Source organism: Urocitellus parryii, chromosome 6 (assembly GCF_045843805.1).
Source record: "Urocitellus parryii isolate mUroPar1 chromosome 6, mUroPar1.hap1, whole genome shotgun sequence".
Lineage (NCBI taxonomy): Eukaryota > Metazoa > Chordata > Mammalia > Rodentia > Sciuridae > Urocitellus > Urocitellus parryii.
In genome coordinates this window covers 158904926-158917855 of record NC_135536.1, presented here as the reverse complement: position 1 = coordinate 158917855, position 12930 = coordinate 158904926, and the positions used below count along the sequence as shown (strand labels likewise).

The 12930-nt window shown below is 35.7% G+C and overlaps 1 protein-coding gene across 6 annotated transcripts in view; it reads right to left on the bottom strand.

Annotated features, from left to right (window-relative positions):
* Kif16b (kinesin family member 16B) overlaps positions 1-12930 on the bottom strand; it is a 307313-nt gene that overhangs the window by 247903 nt on the left and 46480 nt on the right. For all 6 annotated transcript variants that reach the window (XM_077799621.1, XM_077799623.1, XM_077799622.1 and 3 more), the window contains exons 7-11: positions 10795-10937; positions 9182-9350; positions 8868-8999; positions 7589-7764; positions 1315-1380 (exon numbers count right to left, since the gene is read on the bottom strand). In XM_077799621.1, coding sequence (XP_077655747.1) covers positions 1315-1380; positions 7589-7764; positions 8868-8999; positions 9182-9350; positions 10795-10937 — 686 coding nt within the window. The remainder of the gene's footprint in view (positions 1-1314; positions 1381-7588; positions 7765-8867; positions 9000-9181; positions 9351-10794; positions 10938-12930) is intronic.

Sequence of the window (12930 nt, the reverse complement as noted above, 5' to 3'; positions counted from 1 at the left end):
ATTCAAAACAAATGATTCTGCATTTCACCAACAGATATATTCTCACTGCAGAAAAGCAAACCAAGCAATCCTTTCCAAATTCAATCAAGTAATTCTAGCCTTAAAAAAAAAAGTTTTAAAACATGGCTTGGAATTATCTTTTCATTATATTTAAATCAAATAGTCATTTAAAACATTAATAAAAAATGCAAATGTGTGATATCACCACTAACAATGTGATCAGGTGATGAGATTTATAGCCAAGCAGATGGCAAACAATTAAAAAAGGTCAGCAAAAAACTTGACAAAGGCTTCAAAAATGTTACGAACAACATAGGCAGTCATTTCTGTCACAGCATGTGTAATGCATTCAAATTAAAATGTTTATTGCTTTCTATTAGCTTACCAGGTATTCTAGAAAACTATAATTGAGAGACAATTTAAGACTCTATCCAGACATTTCATAGCATTCAAAATTAGAACCTGAAGCACTAAAATACACATTTTCATGAGAAAAAATAGGGATTAAAAAATAATGTTTTTACTACTGCTATTATCAGCTTATTAACCAACATAATTACCCAGGGAAGTGTCAACAAGTTTCTAAGTACAACCCAATTTATATCTTCCATATTGTGTATTCTTGAGTTTTTACCAACAGAATCCAATTATTTTTCTCAGTCTGTTTTAATCATTCAGCACTAGGAAGAAAATCCATTCCAAAGATTGTTCTTAATGTCTGTTTCTCTTTTCCCAGAGGGTATTATTTAAAAAAAAAAAAAAAGCATAGAACAAGGTCAGCCATGAAACTGGTTTCCAAAAAGCACCAGCCCATAAGTGTTGGCTGCAGCCTGCCTCGCCCCTGAGAGCCACTCTCTCTTCTGGTCACTCACTGCAACACCCTCCCTGCTTCAACTCTCAGCCAGCTTAACTAAACATGTGCTGGACATCCAGTGGAAACAAAGTAAAGAAATGACCAAAAGCAAAGCAGTGCCCATTGTGAAGCTGAGAAGACCACTGCTGTTTCATCTATTTCATGAATGTTGAGCTCCGCCTCCCTCCACCAGGGACTCCTGCCTGTTCAGATGGCCTGAGTGGTCTTACTGCTTTGTCAGGAGGGCCAGCATGTGCATTTAATCTCAGCTGACCATCATGTGCCACAGAAATCCTATTTACTAAATCATAGAGAAAAGTATGCAATACATAAAAAGGCAACTATTGTGCATCTTTAAAAATGATCACAGGATTGGGGTTGGGGAAATACAGTGTAATGAAGAAGGAAAGTAAGTACTAGAAAGCATGGACTTAAAAAATATAGCGTAAGTTATCACTTACTCTTGCTTCATTCTGCTGAAGTTTTTCCTCCATACTTAAAGCTGTAGGGGAGTCTAAGAGGGCAATCTAAAATTTAAACCACAAAAGACATCAGCAGTTAATAAACATCAGTAACATGCTAGAAGAATTATTCCAAGAATATAGTAAATGATCAAAAACTTCCTCAAAAAACATGAGATATTAGTAAAAAGTAATGCCATACCTCCTCCTCCTCAAAAAAAAAGTGTCATTTACCACCAAAACTCTAATCCAGGGGATACATATCTCATAATAACCAAAGTCATGGCACCCTGGAAAATGTGTATTTGCAATACAAAGCAAAAGTGCAACAGAAACATTTTACCAAAATAAAACACAATCCAAATTCCTAGATTTTAAGGATTTGTCTGTTTGACATGCAAAATACAAAATTCAAAAAGAAAGATGCCAAAGTTTTGTTCAACCACAAGCTCCTGAGGTCCATGCATGTTGAAATATGCAATAAAAACTCATTTATTTTCACTGCTAAATAGTATTCAATGTATGCCATGGCTACACTACAGTCTCTAGCCATTTCCTTATCTGTGTTGCAGAAGTGTGAAGATTGACAATGAGAATGATAAACACCAAAATCAGGTAAGAACTGGGGAGGGACAGACAGACATGAGAGAAAAACAGAAGCAGGCTAGGGCTTCATCTGAGCTCCTAACATGTCAGCTGTGACCTGAGTATTAGGAACACAGAGCTCCCTATCCTATATATCTTCCTCACTTCTTAAGATGTGACAGGAAGAAAACAGAAAGGGAGTTTCCTGCCCCACCCATCCACAATCACTTTTCTCAATTTAGTATAAACACCTACTGTTTATTCTGATTATATGAAAGCCTGTATTTGTTGTGTTTGTTTATTACAGGGATTGAACCTAGGGGCACTTTACCACTGAGCCATATCCCCAGCCTGCTTTTATTTTTATTTTGAGACACTGTCTGGCTAAGTTGCTTAGGGTCTTGCTAAGTTGCTGAGGCTGGCTTTGAACTTTCGATCCTCCTACCTCAGCATCCTGAGTCGCTAGGATTACAGATATGTGCCACTGTACCCAGCATTTTTTAACAATTTCAATTCCATTTTATAGTTTTCTATTGTATGGACATTCTATAACTTAAGTAAGTACCCTCTTATTAATATAAATTCAGTTTTTTCTAATCTTTTGCTTTATCAGCAATGCTCTACAATAACTACCTTATACAAACCACCTAAGGTATACGTGGTTGTATCACCACAAGAAATTCCTAGAAAAGGGAATCTGTGAGTCATCTATATGTATGATTTTTTTTTTTTGGGGGGGGGGGAGGGATACTAGGGATTGAACTCAGGGGTGCTTTACCACTGAGCCCTTTTTATTTTTTGAGACATGGTATCACTAAATTACTGAGGCTGGCCTTGAACTTGGGGTTCTCTTGCTTCAGCCTCCTCAGTCACTGGAATTATAGACATGTGCCAATAGGCCTGGCTATATGAATCTTCAATTGGGAAGCTGTCCTCTTCAGAGTCTCCAGCATGGTTTTCATGACTATTTACTTTTCAATTTCTATTCAAACAAACAAAAACACCCACAAGGGGCTGGGGATGTGGCTCCAGCGGTAGCGCACTTGCCTGGCATGCGCTGGGCGCTGGGTTCGATCCTCACCACCACATAAAAATAAAATAAAAAGATGTTGTGTCCCCGAAAACTAAAAAATAAATATTAAAAATTCTCTCTCTTTAAAAAAAAAAAAAAAAACACCCAAAAGGAGGCCTCAGTGTAACAAGACTACTGTGGGCCACACTTGGCATCTGTGTACTCAACAGAAAGCAGAACTGGCCAGCCGGGGAGCCGAGGTGTTGATCTTGGTGAGCTAGATCCTTAAATCCTTAAGCGCTACAGAGCTATCCAGCAGCAGTTATCTTTGACCCTCTGAACTACTTGCTTACATGTGAAGGGTGGTCATTTCATATGGACATGTGTGGGGCCCACAGTGGTTTAAAAATCACGCACCACAGGACCCAGCATTCCTTGTGACAAAGTCTGAGGTACATCCTCCAGGGTCCTGGCAAGGGACACACCCAGTTACAGGAGTCACTGCCCCCAGGGAAATCTAAAGCTATGATTTCTCAGCTGGCATTTATATGTTATTCTAATCCTGAAAAAATTCCCTAACATGGGGTCTTTATAATTAGAGATATTCCCATATTATAAAGCTAGGATCCCACTTTAATCAGATTGAAGAGAATGAGGCCAGAAAGTTAACCTATTAGTCAAATTTGTCCTCCAAATTTGAATGAAACAGAAGCTTTATTATCATGTTACTACAAAGTGTCAGTTGCACCTAGCAGGTTGTCTTACACACAGAAGGTACTTCATTAAATACTTTTCATTTAAGAAATGAATTGAAATTATTACCAAGCCTGTTTTGTTTATATAGGGTTGACAATTTTTTTAAAAATTAGCCCTTTATAAAATGGCAAATTTTGCAGAATCCACCATTGGACTTTTTTATCTATAACTAAAGCTGAAACATTACTAATTCATTATCAGCTTAGTAAATAATCACTAACTGAGCGATATGCCTCAAAGGCTATTATGACCAAAAGCTCTTTTTAGAAAATATGTATTTCCAACTTTTTTTACAAATTTTGAAGCATGTATAAAGGAAGACCTACTTAAGTTCTTTCAAAAGAAAAACTAACAAAGATAAACCACTGTCAATTCTTCTATGCAAGGTGTCTATGTTCAGGATTAAATAATATTTAGATTAAATTCATGTGTTATTAAACAGAGTGATGCTATCTCAAAAATACAGCAATATTGCCTCCCTCAACAGCATAATTAAGCACCTCTTGCCTCCCACTCTTGCCAATACACTATACAATCAACTGCACTATTGTATTTTGAACATATGTTTTGTAGGTTTCAGGAAACCATTGGAAACTTTTTTTTTTCCTGTTAACTGTGCTCACATTCTTTCTTAAATTTTCTGTTAGGTTGTGGTTGTTTTTATTCTTTTCTAGATGTTCATTTCATAATAAGGAAATCAGTCTTATGTTGAATGAGCTGCAACATTTTTTCCTGGTTTGCATCACATGGATTAGAGGAAATCTTCATGCTATTATGTATATAAGCATCTTCTTTTGTCTACCTGAGCTCTCACAGCATGAGAAGAGTTCAAACTTTCTGTGGCAAATATGTTATTTCCAATAGTTTCATTGTTTTTTTCCTTTATGAAAGTTGACGTCATATATCATTTTATTTGAGAACTTGTCATGACAAAGTGATCTTTTTTTAAGCTCATATATTCTCTTTCTCATTGCTTTCTTTCTCCTTGAATTAACTGGTAGGCCCTTGCCTGTATTCTATTCTATTCTATTCTATTCAGCCACTGGGGATCCCAGGGGTGTTTTATCACTAAGCCACATCCCAATCCCTTTTTACTTTTTATTTGAGACAGGGTCTCACTAAATTTTTTAGGGCCTCACTAAGTTGCTGAGGCTGGCTTTAAACTTGTGATCCTCCTACCTCAGCCTCCTAAGTCACTGGGATTACAGGCATGTGCTACCACACCCAGCCCTTTGCCTGTTCTTATATCAACAGATAACTGAGTTCTGCTTTGTAACCCTATCTCAGATGTATCAATCTTAAAAGTTCTACATAATGATACTTCTATTATTTAAAATTTATCATTGGCTCCAGCTACAAAAATGAGCAATTTGTTGTTCTTCCATCTTCTCTTTCCCACCAACTTTTTGCTGTTTAACTTTTGTTGTTTATTTCATTGTTATACTGTTTAATTTACTTGTCTCCCAATATATACAAGAGAGATGAGGGAGTCAAGAGACACTCTGTCTCTGCCAAATTCAAAGCAGAAATATGTGAAAATATGTCTCAATGTAATAAAAGAGAACAAAAACTTCATAAAAAAAAAGGATATCCCAATATCCACTTTCATTACTAATCATCTGAGAAGTGCAAAGGTAAAATCATTCTGTGACACTGGTATATATCTATCAGAATGGTTGCAATGAAAAATGACAATAACAAATGTTGGCAAGATCTATAGCAATTAAAACTGCCATTTTCATACATTTATGGTGGAGAATAAATTAGCATAAACATTTTTAAAAACTGTTTGGCAGTTTCTACGTAACAACTAAAACTGAACATATGTACACCTTCTAGTGTAGTAGGTGAAGCAAATACAATACATCCAGAACATATTATTTTATAAAATTATACTTTTAAAACTGATACATGACATTTGCAATAGTGAATACACAAAATTATTAAAAGCAGAAACTAATTTTTATTTAGCTGCGCTTAAATAAATAACCATAGAACAGAATTTTGATTTCAGTAATATTCTGAAATATTGAACCATAGTAGTAGCACTTGAAATAGAATACTGTACAAATAGAACAATGTCCTCAGAAAGATTCATAGATATTTTTAATGAGTATTTAAGTACACCTGCTTATGTTTTTAAATAATATAATTTAATTATTTTAGGGTAAGCCTGGATTGTCTCACAATAATTTATAGCTTCAGAGTATAATAAATAACTTTTAATTGGACTCCCATTCCCAATGTAATTTATATCAAAGAATTCATCTTCAATGTGATGTAAAATAGACCATTCCATCCATTCCATACTCAGCCTCAAAACAACAGTAACAAAAATACTCCCTCAAGTACATCAGTAGTTGGTGGGTGGGGTAGGGCATGAAATGTAAGGCACCACTTCAGCATGTCAAAACCTCTCAAGACATTCCTTAGAAAATGTGTGAATGTTTTAAAAAATTAAACTTTTTCTGTTTGTGTAAAAAGGATGATCTCTCCTTTTTTCCTTCATTGTCTTAAATGTTTAAGTACAAGAAGTTACACCTAGAATTTTTCAAATACTTCCTTGACATACAGTACTTTGATCCTATCAAATAATCTTTAAATGCTTACTTGAGAGGAATAATGCTTTTAAAACATTGAAAAGGGATCCCAGTAACAAAGTATATGTGGCTCAGGTTGTAAGTTTTTACATCACACGCAGCTGTACCATTGATTCTGACAACTTCCTTTCACACACGAAGCTCACATCACAAAGTAAAATGTGTGTGGAGATATTTGTAAGCACAATGAATGATTCCTATCTGGTTAATCAGGTGGGATAGGGCTGTCAGGTGTGTTTCAGGACACAGGAAGCTCGGTGAGCTTTTCCATCCTGGCAGTATTTTCATGAATCAAGCTATGTATGGGATGTCAAGAGCTTCAAGTGCTATATGTTCCTACATGGAAAACACTGCTCTGGAAACCACTTTGCAGTTAAAGAAAAATATTTCTTTTAATGATGTACTGAAGACACACATTCAGGGGTTAAGAAAATGGGATGAAATGTATCTTTATTTCTAACTCCAGTATAACTTGTTCTTGATTTTCTTTCAAGGGTGGCCTTTCTTCCCAGCAGTATCTAAGCCCACGTGAACTTAACTCACTATTCATCACAGAATGTAACTCTGGGGTTTTTTTTGGTTTTTTTTTTTTTTTTTTTTTTTTTTTTGGTGGTTCAGGGGATTGAAGCCAGGGCCTTGTGCATGCAAGGCAAGCACTCTAACAACTGAGCTATGTCCCCAGCCCACAGAATGTAACTCTGTATGTGTGTGCTTTGCAGACTCTAAGAAAGTTTGCTATAAAAATAAAAAAGGGATAAGGCTTCTTCACTAGAAACCCAAAAGATCCTGAAGTGAGCCCATTTCAATAATCAATAAAGACCCCAGGGACAGCAATACAGCCAGGTGACAGGTATAATGTCACACGTGTCAGTGAATCACTATATCCACCTCTGTGACGGGTGATAAGAAACAGAGATTCCAAAAAGGTGTTCAAACAAGTCTTTCATTCTGCTAAAATACATTTTAAAGTCATAAAATGCATGGGTAGAATTTTAAATATTACTCTAAGCATCTCAATTTCTTTCCACTAATGGAGATTATGCCGCTAATCCTATTGCATGCTAAATTTCCATCCATAATTGATAACTATTAGATAGTTAATCATTTCAGGTTTAGTGCATAAAATCTCACATATGAAGCACATAATGAATGCAAAGGCCAATAGGAGGTTGATGTAAAGGAGAGACTGGCTAACTCATTCGAAGCTTTACTTAGCACTTATTTACTCAAATCAATACTATGAGATAATTGTCTCATTAAGATCTAGAAATAGATGCCATTACTCAAAGAAAATTATCCATAAATCTCAGAAAAACCCAACCTGATTCCCTTGAGCAAGCAGTGTTTTCAGTCTGGCTATTTCAGCTCGCAGCTCACGGATGAGTTTGACGTTGGCATCCTCATTAATGGTAGGCTTGTTGATGATGTTTTTGGCTCTATTTGCATATCGAAGAGTACTTAGGGTTTCTCCATAATTGACATCAGCCGGTGAAATAGCTGTGAAGAATGAATTCAAAAAATAATTTATCTAGCACTCCATGTTTCATTTAACACAAAGTTGGTTTGTAATTTAAAAGTCAGATTAACCCCAGGTCATTGGATAGACTAAATATTCATTGCCATAGTAATGAATATTAAAAATTATCTAAGATTTTATAGGAAAGGGTGTTCACCACACCAAATTAAATGTCATTTTGCTCTTCTCAAGTCTAGAATCAGCCATCTAACCAACTTTAAAATAGGATGAGACATCCCAGCATAGTTAAGGCAGTGGAAAATATAAAAAGAGGATTTCAACACTCTTTGAACTTCTCAAAATTAAGCAGGAATTAAAACACTTTAAATATTTCTGGCCAAGCCAACCATGTGGAAAAATCTACTAGAGCATGATAATTTTTTAAATGATTCAATAGACTAGTTAATTCTTTCTTTCTGGAAACTTTGGTTAATCCCAACCCACCCCCACCAAACCTTAAAGTCAGGATGACTGTGAAATTCATGTAGTTATACACCCAGGTAAGATCCCTTGCCTCTGCAGTTAATGCTTGGCAATTGGTAGGGTAAGGGACATATGAAGGGAAAAGGAAGGAGAGAAAGAGGAAGGGGGAGAAGAAAATGACTATTCCCTCTTTCTCTTTTTTTCTTTATTCTGCTTCTTTCAGTTAATCAGCCAAAATAAGTTTCTTTATTGTTATCATTATTTGTTATATGTATTAGAATTTTTCTCTCAATTTCCAATTTCAAATGTTGCATCTACTGCTTTAAATAGAAACACAAGGTTGGGTTATTTTTTCCATTGTAAAAAAATGATTTTATTCTGTAAGTTAGTGAAGTTAAAAGTTTCTGCCTTGTATTATAAGCAAAGAAAAACTAAGAGTTTCTGCATGATATCCCAACTTCTATAACATAGCCAGGCTATATAACAGTTAATACTGTAAGATTACATATTAGATACAGTAGGTAAATTTCAAGATTGATAAACCATTACTTTTTTAAGATATAAAAGATATTACACCCTAATGAGACATTTCCAACGTAAATATTTACAGTTCATTCACAGAAAATACTGAATGTTTAGAAAAACAACTGAAAACTCTTACTGGCAATCATGATGGTTTTAGAGTTTCCTCCAAGGCTATCTTTCAACAACCAAGTCAAAACAGAATCCCTGTAAGGCACAAAAACTTGCTTCTTCTTTACAAGAGAGTTTGCTGCATCCTGAGATAAATCAGCTATAGGGAGGAAGGAAAGAAGGACAAAGAAAGGATAATTACTAAAATATTTTTTCCTCTAATTTTGCTTCAAAAACCCTTGAGGATGTTGCCTCTGTTTGCAAGAAAAACATAAAGCATAGCTGCTTTGTGCTAATACAGCACCACAAGGAAAAAGAGGCAAATGGTGAGCATAAACTTACCTAAGGCAGAAATGACGTTTCCCAGAGTCACGAGAGATTTGTTAATATTTCCCCCTTCTTTGAGCCTGACCCCAGTGGCACCGGTGGCATCTGCACGCTCGCTTCCAGCAAGATCAACTAAGTGGATCTTACTCACGGTTTCACATGGCATTTCAGAATCAAATTTTGCCTGGAGTCAAATATGAAAGTAAAATTGGAGAGATACAAAGGGGCCTGATGTTTGTGATACAAATTCTAATTATTTCCACTTCTCACTGCAACCTCTCAGGGTAAATCTTTTTTCATTTTGTTGTCTTATTGGGATTACAAAAACTTCCAAAATCCAATTCCATATACAAGAAGTCTACCATATGTGATTCTTTAGCTTGCTGGAACCATCTCATTGCTCAAATCATTGTCATTCTCAACAGAGCCCCACTGAATCAGAGTGTGGCAGAATATGAAAGTAGGCCCATTCTCCTCTATAATCTGCAGCATGTCAAGCACAAAAGCTCTCCAAAATAAGACAAATGTACACAATTATGTAAAAAATAATTTGATCATTATCTGATAAAACATTTTCACAATTTTTAATGTGAAATGTTAATACTATATCCCTTGTTTAATTTTACCAAAATTTAATCTTTCCAAAGACTTTTAATTTATGCTTTACATTTTGAACCAAAAGGCAAAACTAAACTTTTGATAAAAATGTAAACCCCTTAAAAACTACAGACAACCATAACCCTAACTAATCAGAAATCAGGAGAAAAACTAGTAAACTATTATAAATCAAAGCAAGGGTCTAAGGAAAGATAAAGGTGAGCAGAAAGGAAAGAGAGTTATTCTGACTAACCTTAGAGAATCTTTTCATTTGCTACTCTCTGATCTCCTTCATTAATAAAATGCTGCCTTTGTTTCTGACATGTTGGTGAAGACATCACCAAATTCCTAACATATTCTTAAGCCCTAAGAGAACACTGCATTTTTTGATTCAAGTGTTCTGCTGGGCTCAGTTTTAAACTATATACATTTGATCCTTTCCCCATGTTCAAGGAGCTCTACATCACTTGATCATAATGACTCTTATATTAGTACTTACAAATGTTCGCTGTCCTTTAATATCATTCTAATAATCATAATCAACACTGTAGGGTGAGCACCATGGAGTGATAATGCACTGCACTCACTCACCTTGGCCTCCAGCTGGTCTGGCTCTGGCTCATAATTCATTATCTCCCACACAGCTCAAAACAACAACAAAAACTTTTCCTTAATTCAGGAAAGAGCAAGGTGTTCTTTTTTTGTTTTGTTTTTGGGAATGCTCGTGTGTGTGTGTGTGTGTGTGTGTGTGTGTGTGTGTGTGTGTGTTTCTTTTTTCTTTTTAAGTCTAGAACATGATGGAAGCCTACAAATATTTCTTAAGGGTACACAACAGGACATTGAAAATTACTGTGATTGTAACCACAGAGAAACTCGGTGCACAGCACATGTTCAACTTTAATTAACCAGAAAATGACAGCCACCTTTGCTAGCTGCTGTTCCTGGTTCAACAATGATCAGTCCTCAGCTGGTGCTAATCAGCAAGTAAAGTCCTCAGGGATGGAGCCAGCAGGCCCCACAGCTGCCCTTACCTGAGTGAACTTGATGGTGAAGATGGCATGAGACCTGCTACTGACATCATTCATCCCAGTTGCTGCTGTGGTACGATTGATATTTCCTGCATCCATAAGTTCTTCCACATCACCATAATTCTGTACTAAATGTTTGGATAAATCTGGGGGAAAAAAAGAGGGAGGTAAAGAAATCCCATTATATAGTAACTGAAAAAATTTCCTTCTATGAAATAATGCATGTCAACAAATCTGCTGAGCTATCCGAAGACCTTACCAGTTTCTACAGTTTGGTGGCATATAATGCACTCAGGAGCTGGACAAGTTGGTTAGTCTCACTGGGCCTCAATTACCCCATCTTATATTGTGTACCTATTACATAGGGTATTTAGGATGTTGGCTACTGACATAAATCTCTTAGCATTAGTAATAGCACAAAGAACAAAAATGTAAAAGCACTGTATTCACATAAAATCTGGGCATTTTAAAGCATTTAAAATATATATGTGTACATATATATTTTTGAAGGGAGGGGGAACATTCATATACTTCCAACTCCTCTGTTGTAGCTCCTTCCTTTTCTGTCAGGCAAACAAATATTATCAGTACTTCCATACCCTTCTAGAAACAGCTCATATGTGTATAGGCAATTGTGTGTGTGTGTGTAGGCAAGTGTGTGTATGTGTGTATGTGTGTGTGCGTGTGTGTGTGTGTAAATAAACCCACTTTCCCACTTCATACAAATGGGAGCATACTTGGCTTGGGGTGTAGCTCATTGGTGGCCCTGGCACTTGGCATGCAAGAGGCCTGTGTTTAATTCAGAGAAAGCCACACAAAAAAAGAAAGAAAATTGTATACCATAATATTATTTTTCACCCTGCTTGTCTTAATGTAATGAAAATATATTAAAGAATATTCTGAGGCTGGAGTTATAGCTAAGTAATAGTGTGCTTGCCTAGCATGTAAGAGGCTCTGGATTCAATCCCCAGCACCTCAGAAACAATGCATATCAAACATTATTTTGCAACCTGCATTTTTTTTAATGCAATGATACATAAAGAATAGTCTGAGGCTGGGGGTGCATCTCAGTGATGGAGTGCCTGTCTAGCGTGTGCATGACCCTACCATTGAAAAAAAACAAAAGCAATATTCTGTATCAGTTAAGGAGATTTCTCATTCATTTTTAAGGATTCAGAGCTTTCACTGAAGTATGTACTGTAACCAATTTAACCAATCTCCTATTGAGACTATAGAGGTTGTTTACATATTGTGTTCAATTACAAGTAATGTGACTACAAATAATCTCATACATAGGTCTTTTCAAATGTGTGGGAATGTTTCCACAAAATAAATTCTTAGAGATGGAATTGCTACAACAAAGGGCATTTGAAATTTTGATACATTTTGCAAAATTGTCCTTCACAAAGGGCAATTTACACATAACAGTGGCAATGTATAAAAAGGCTGTCTTCCAATACCCTCCCAATGCTCTTATCAGACTCATTTACAGCTGCCAAAGATGGGTGACAAATATCATCCCAAAGTATTTTTATTTTACTTTCTTCTATCATGAGTGAGGGTGAGCATTCTTTCTTGCTATTTAAAAAGCACCAGTATTTCCATTTCTATGAACAATCTGTTTATATTCTTTTACTTGATTGTCCTTATTGACCTTTAAGCGCTTTTCATATATTAGGAAAATTAATGCTTTATCTGAAATCTGAATTAAAAATATTTCCCCATTTTGTAATTTAGCTTTTTCCTGTGTTTACAGTGTCTCTGATTGTTTTTTACTTTTTACCATTTCAAATTTGACAAATTTGTTTTATGGTTTCTGGATTTTTCAAATTTTTAAATGCCTTCCCTTTCCAAGTTTCTGAAAAAAAATTAATTGATGGTGTCTTGTAGTTATTATATTATTTTTACATATAAATCTTTGATCCATTTACCATTTATCCTGCTGTAAAATCTGAAGTATGACACTAGTTTACTTTTTCTCCTCCCAGAAAACTTAATAATCCATACTCCTCCAATGTTTGTATATTTGTTAAAAACTAAATTCCCAGAGCTGGAGATGTAGCTGAGTGGTGAAGTGTTTTGCCTGGCATGCATAAGGTCCTGTGTTCAATGTCCAACATGTGTGCACACCTTCACACT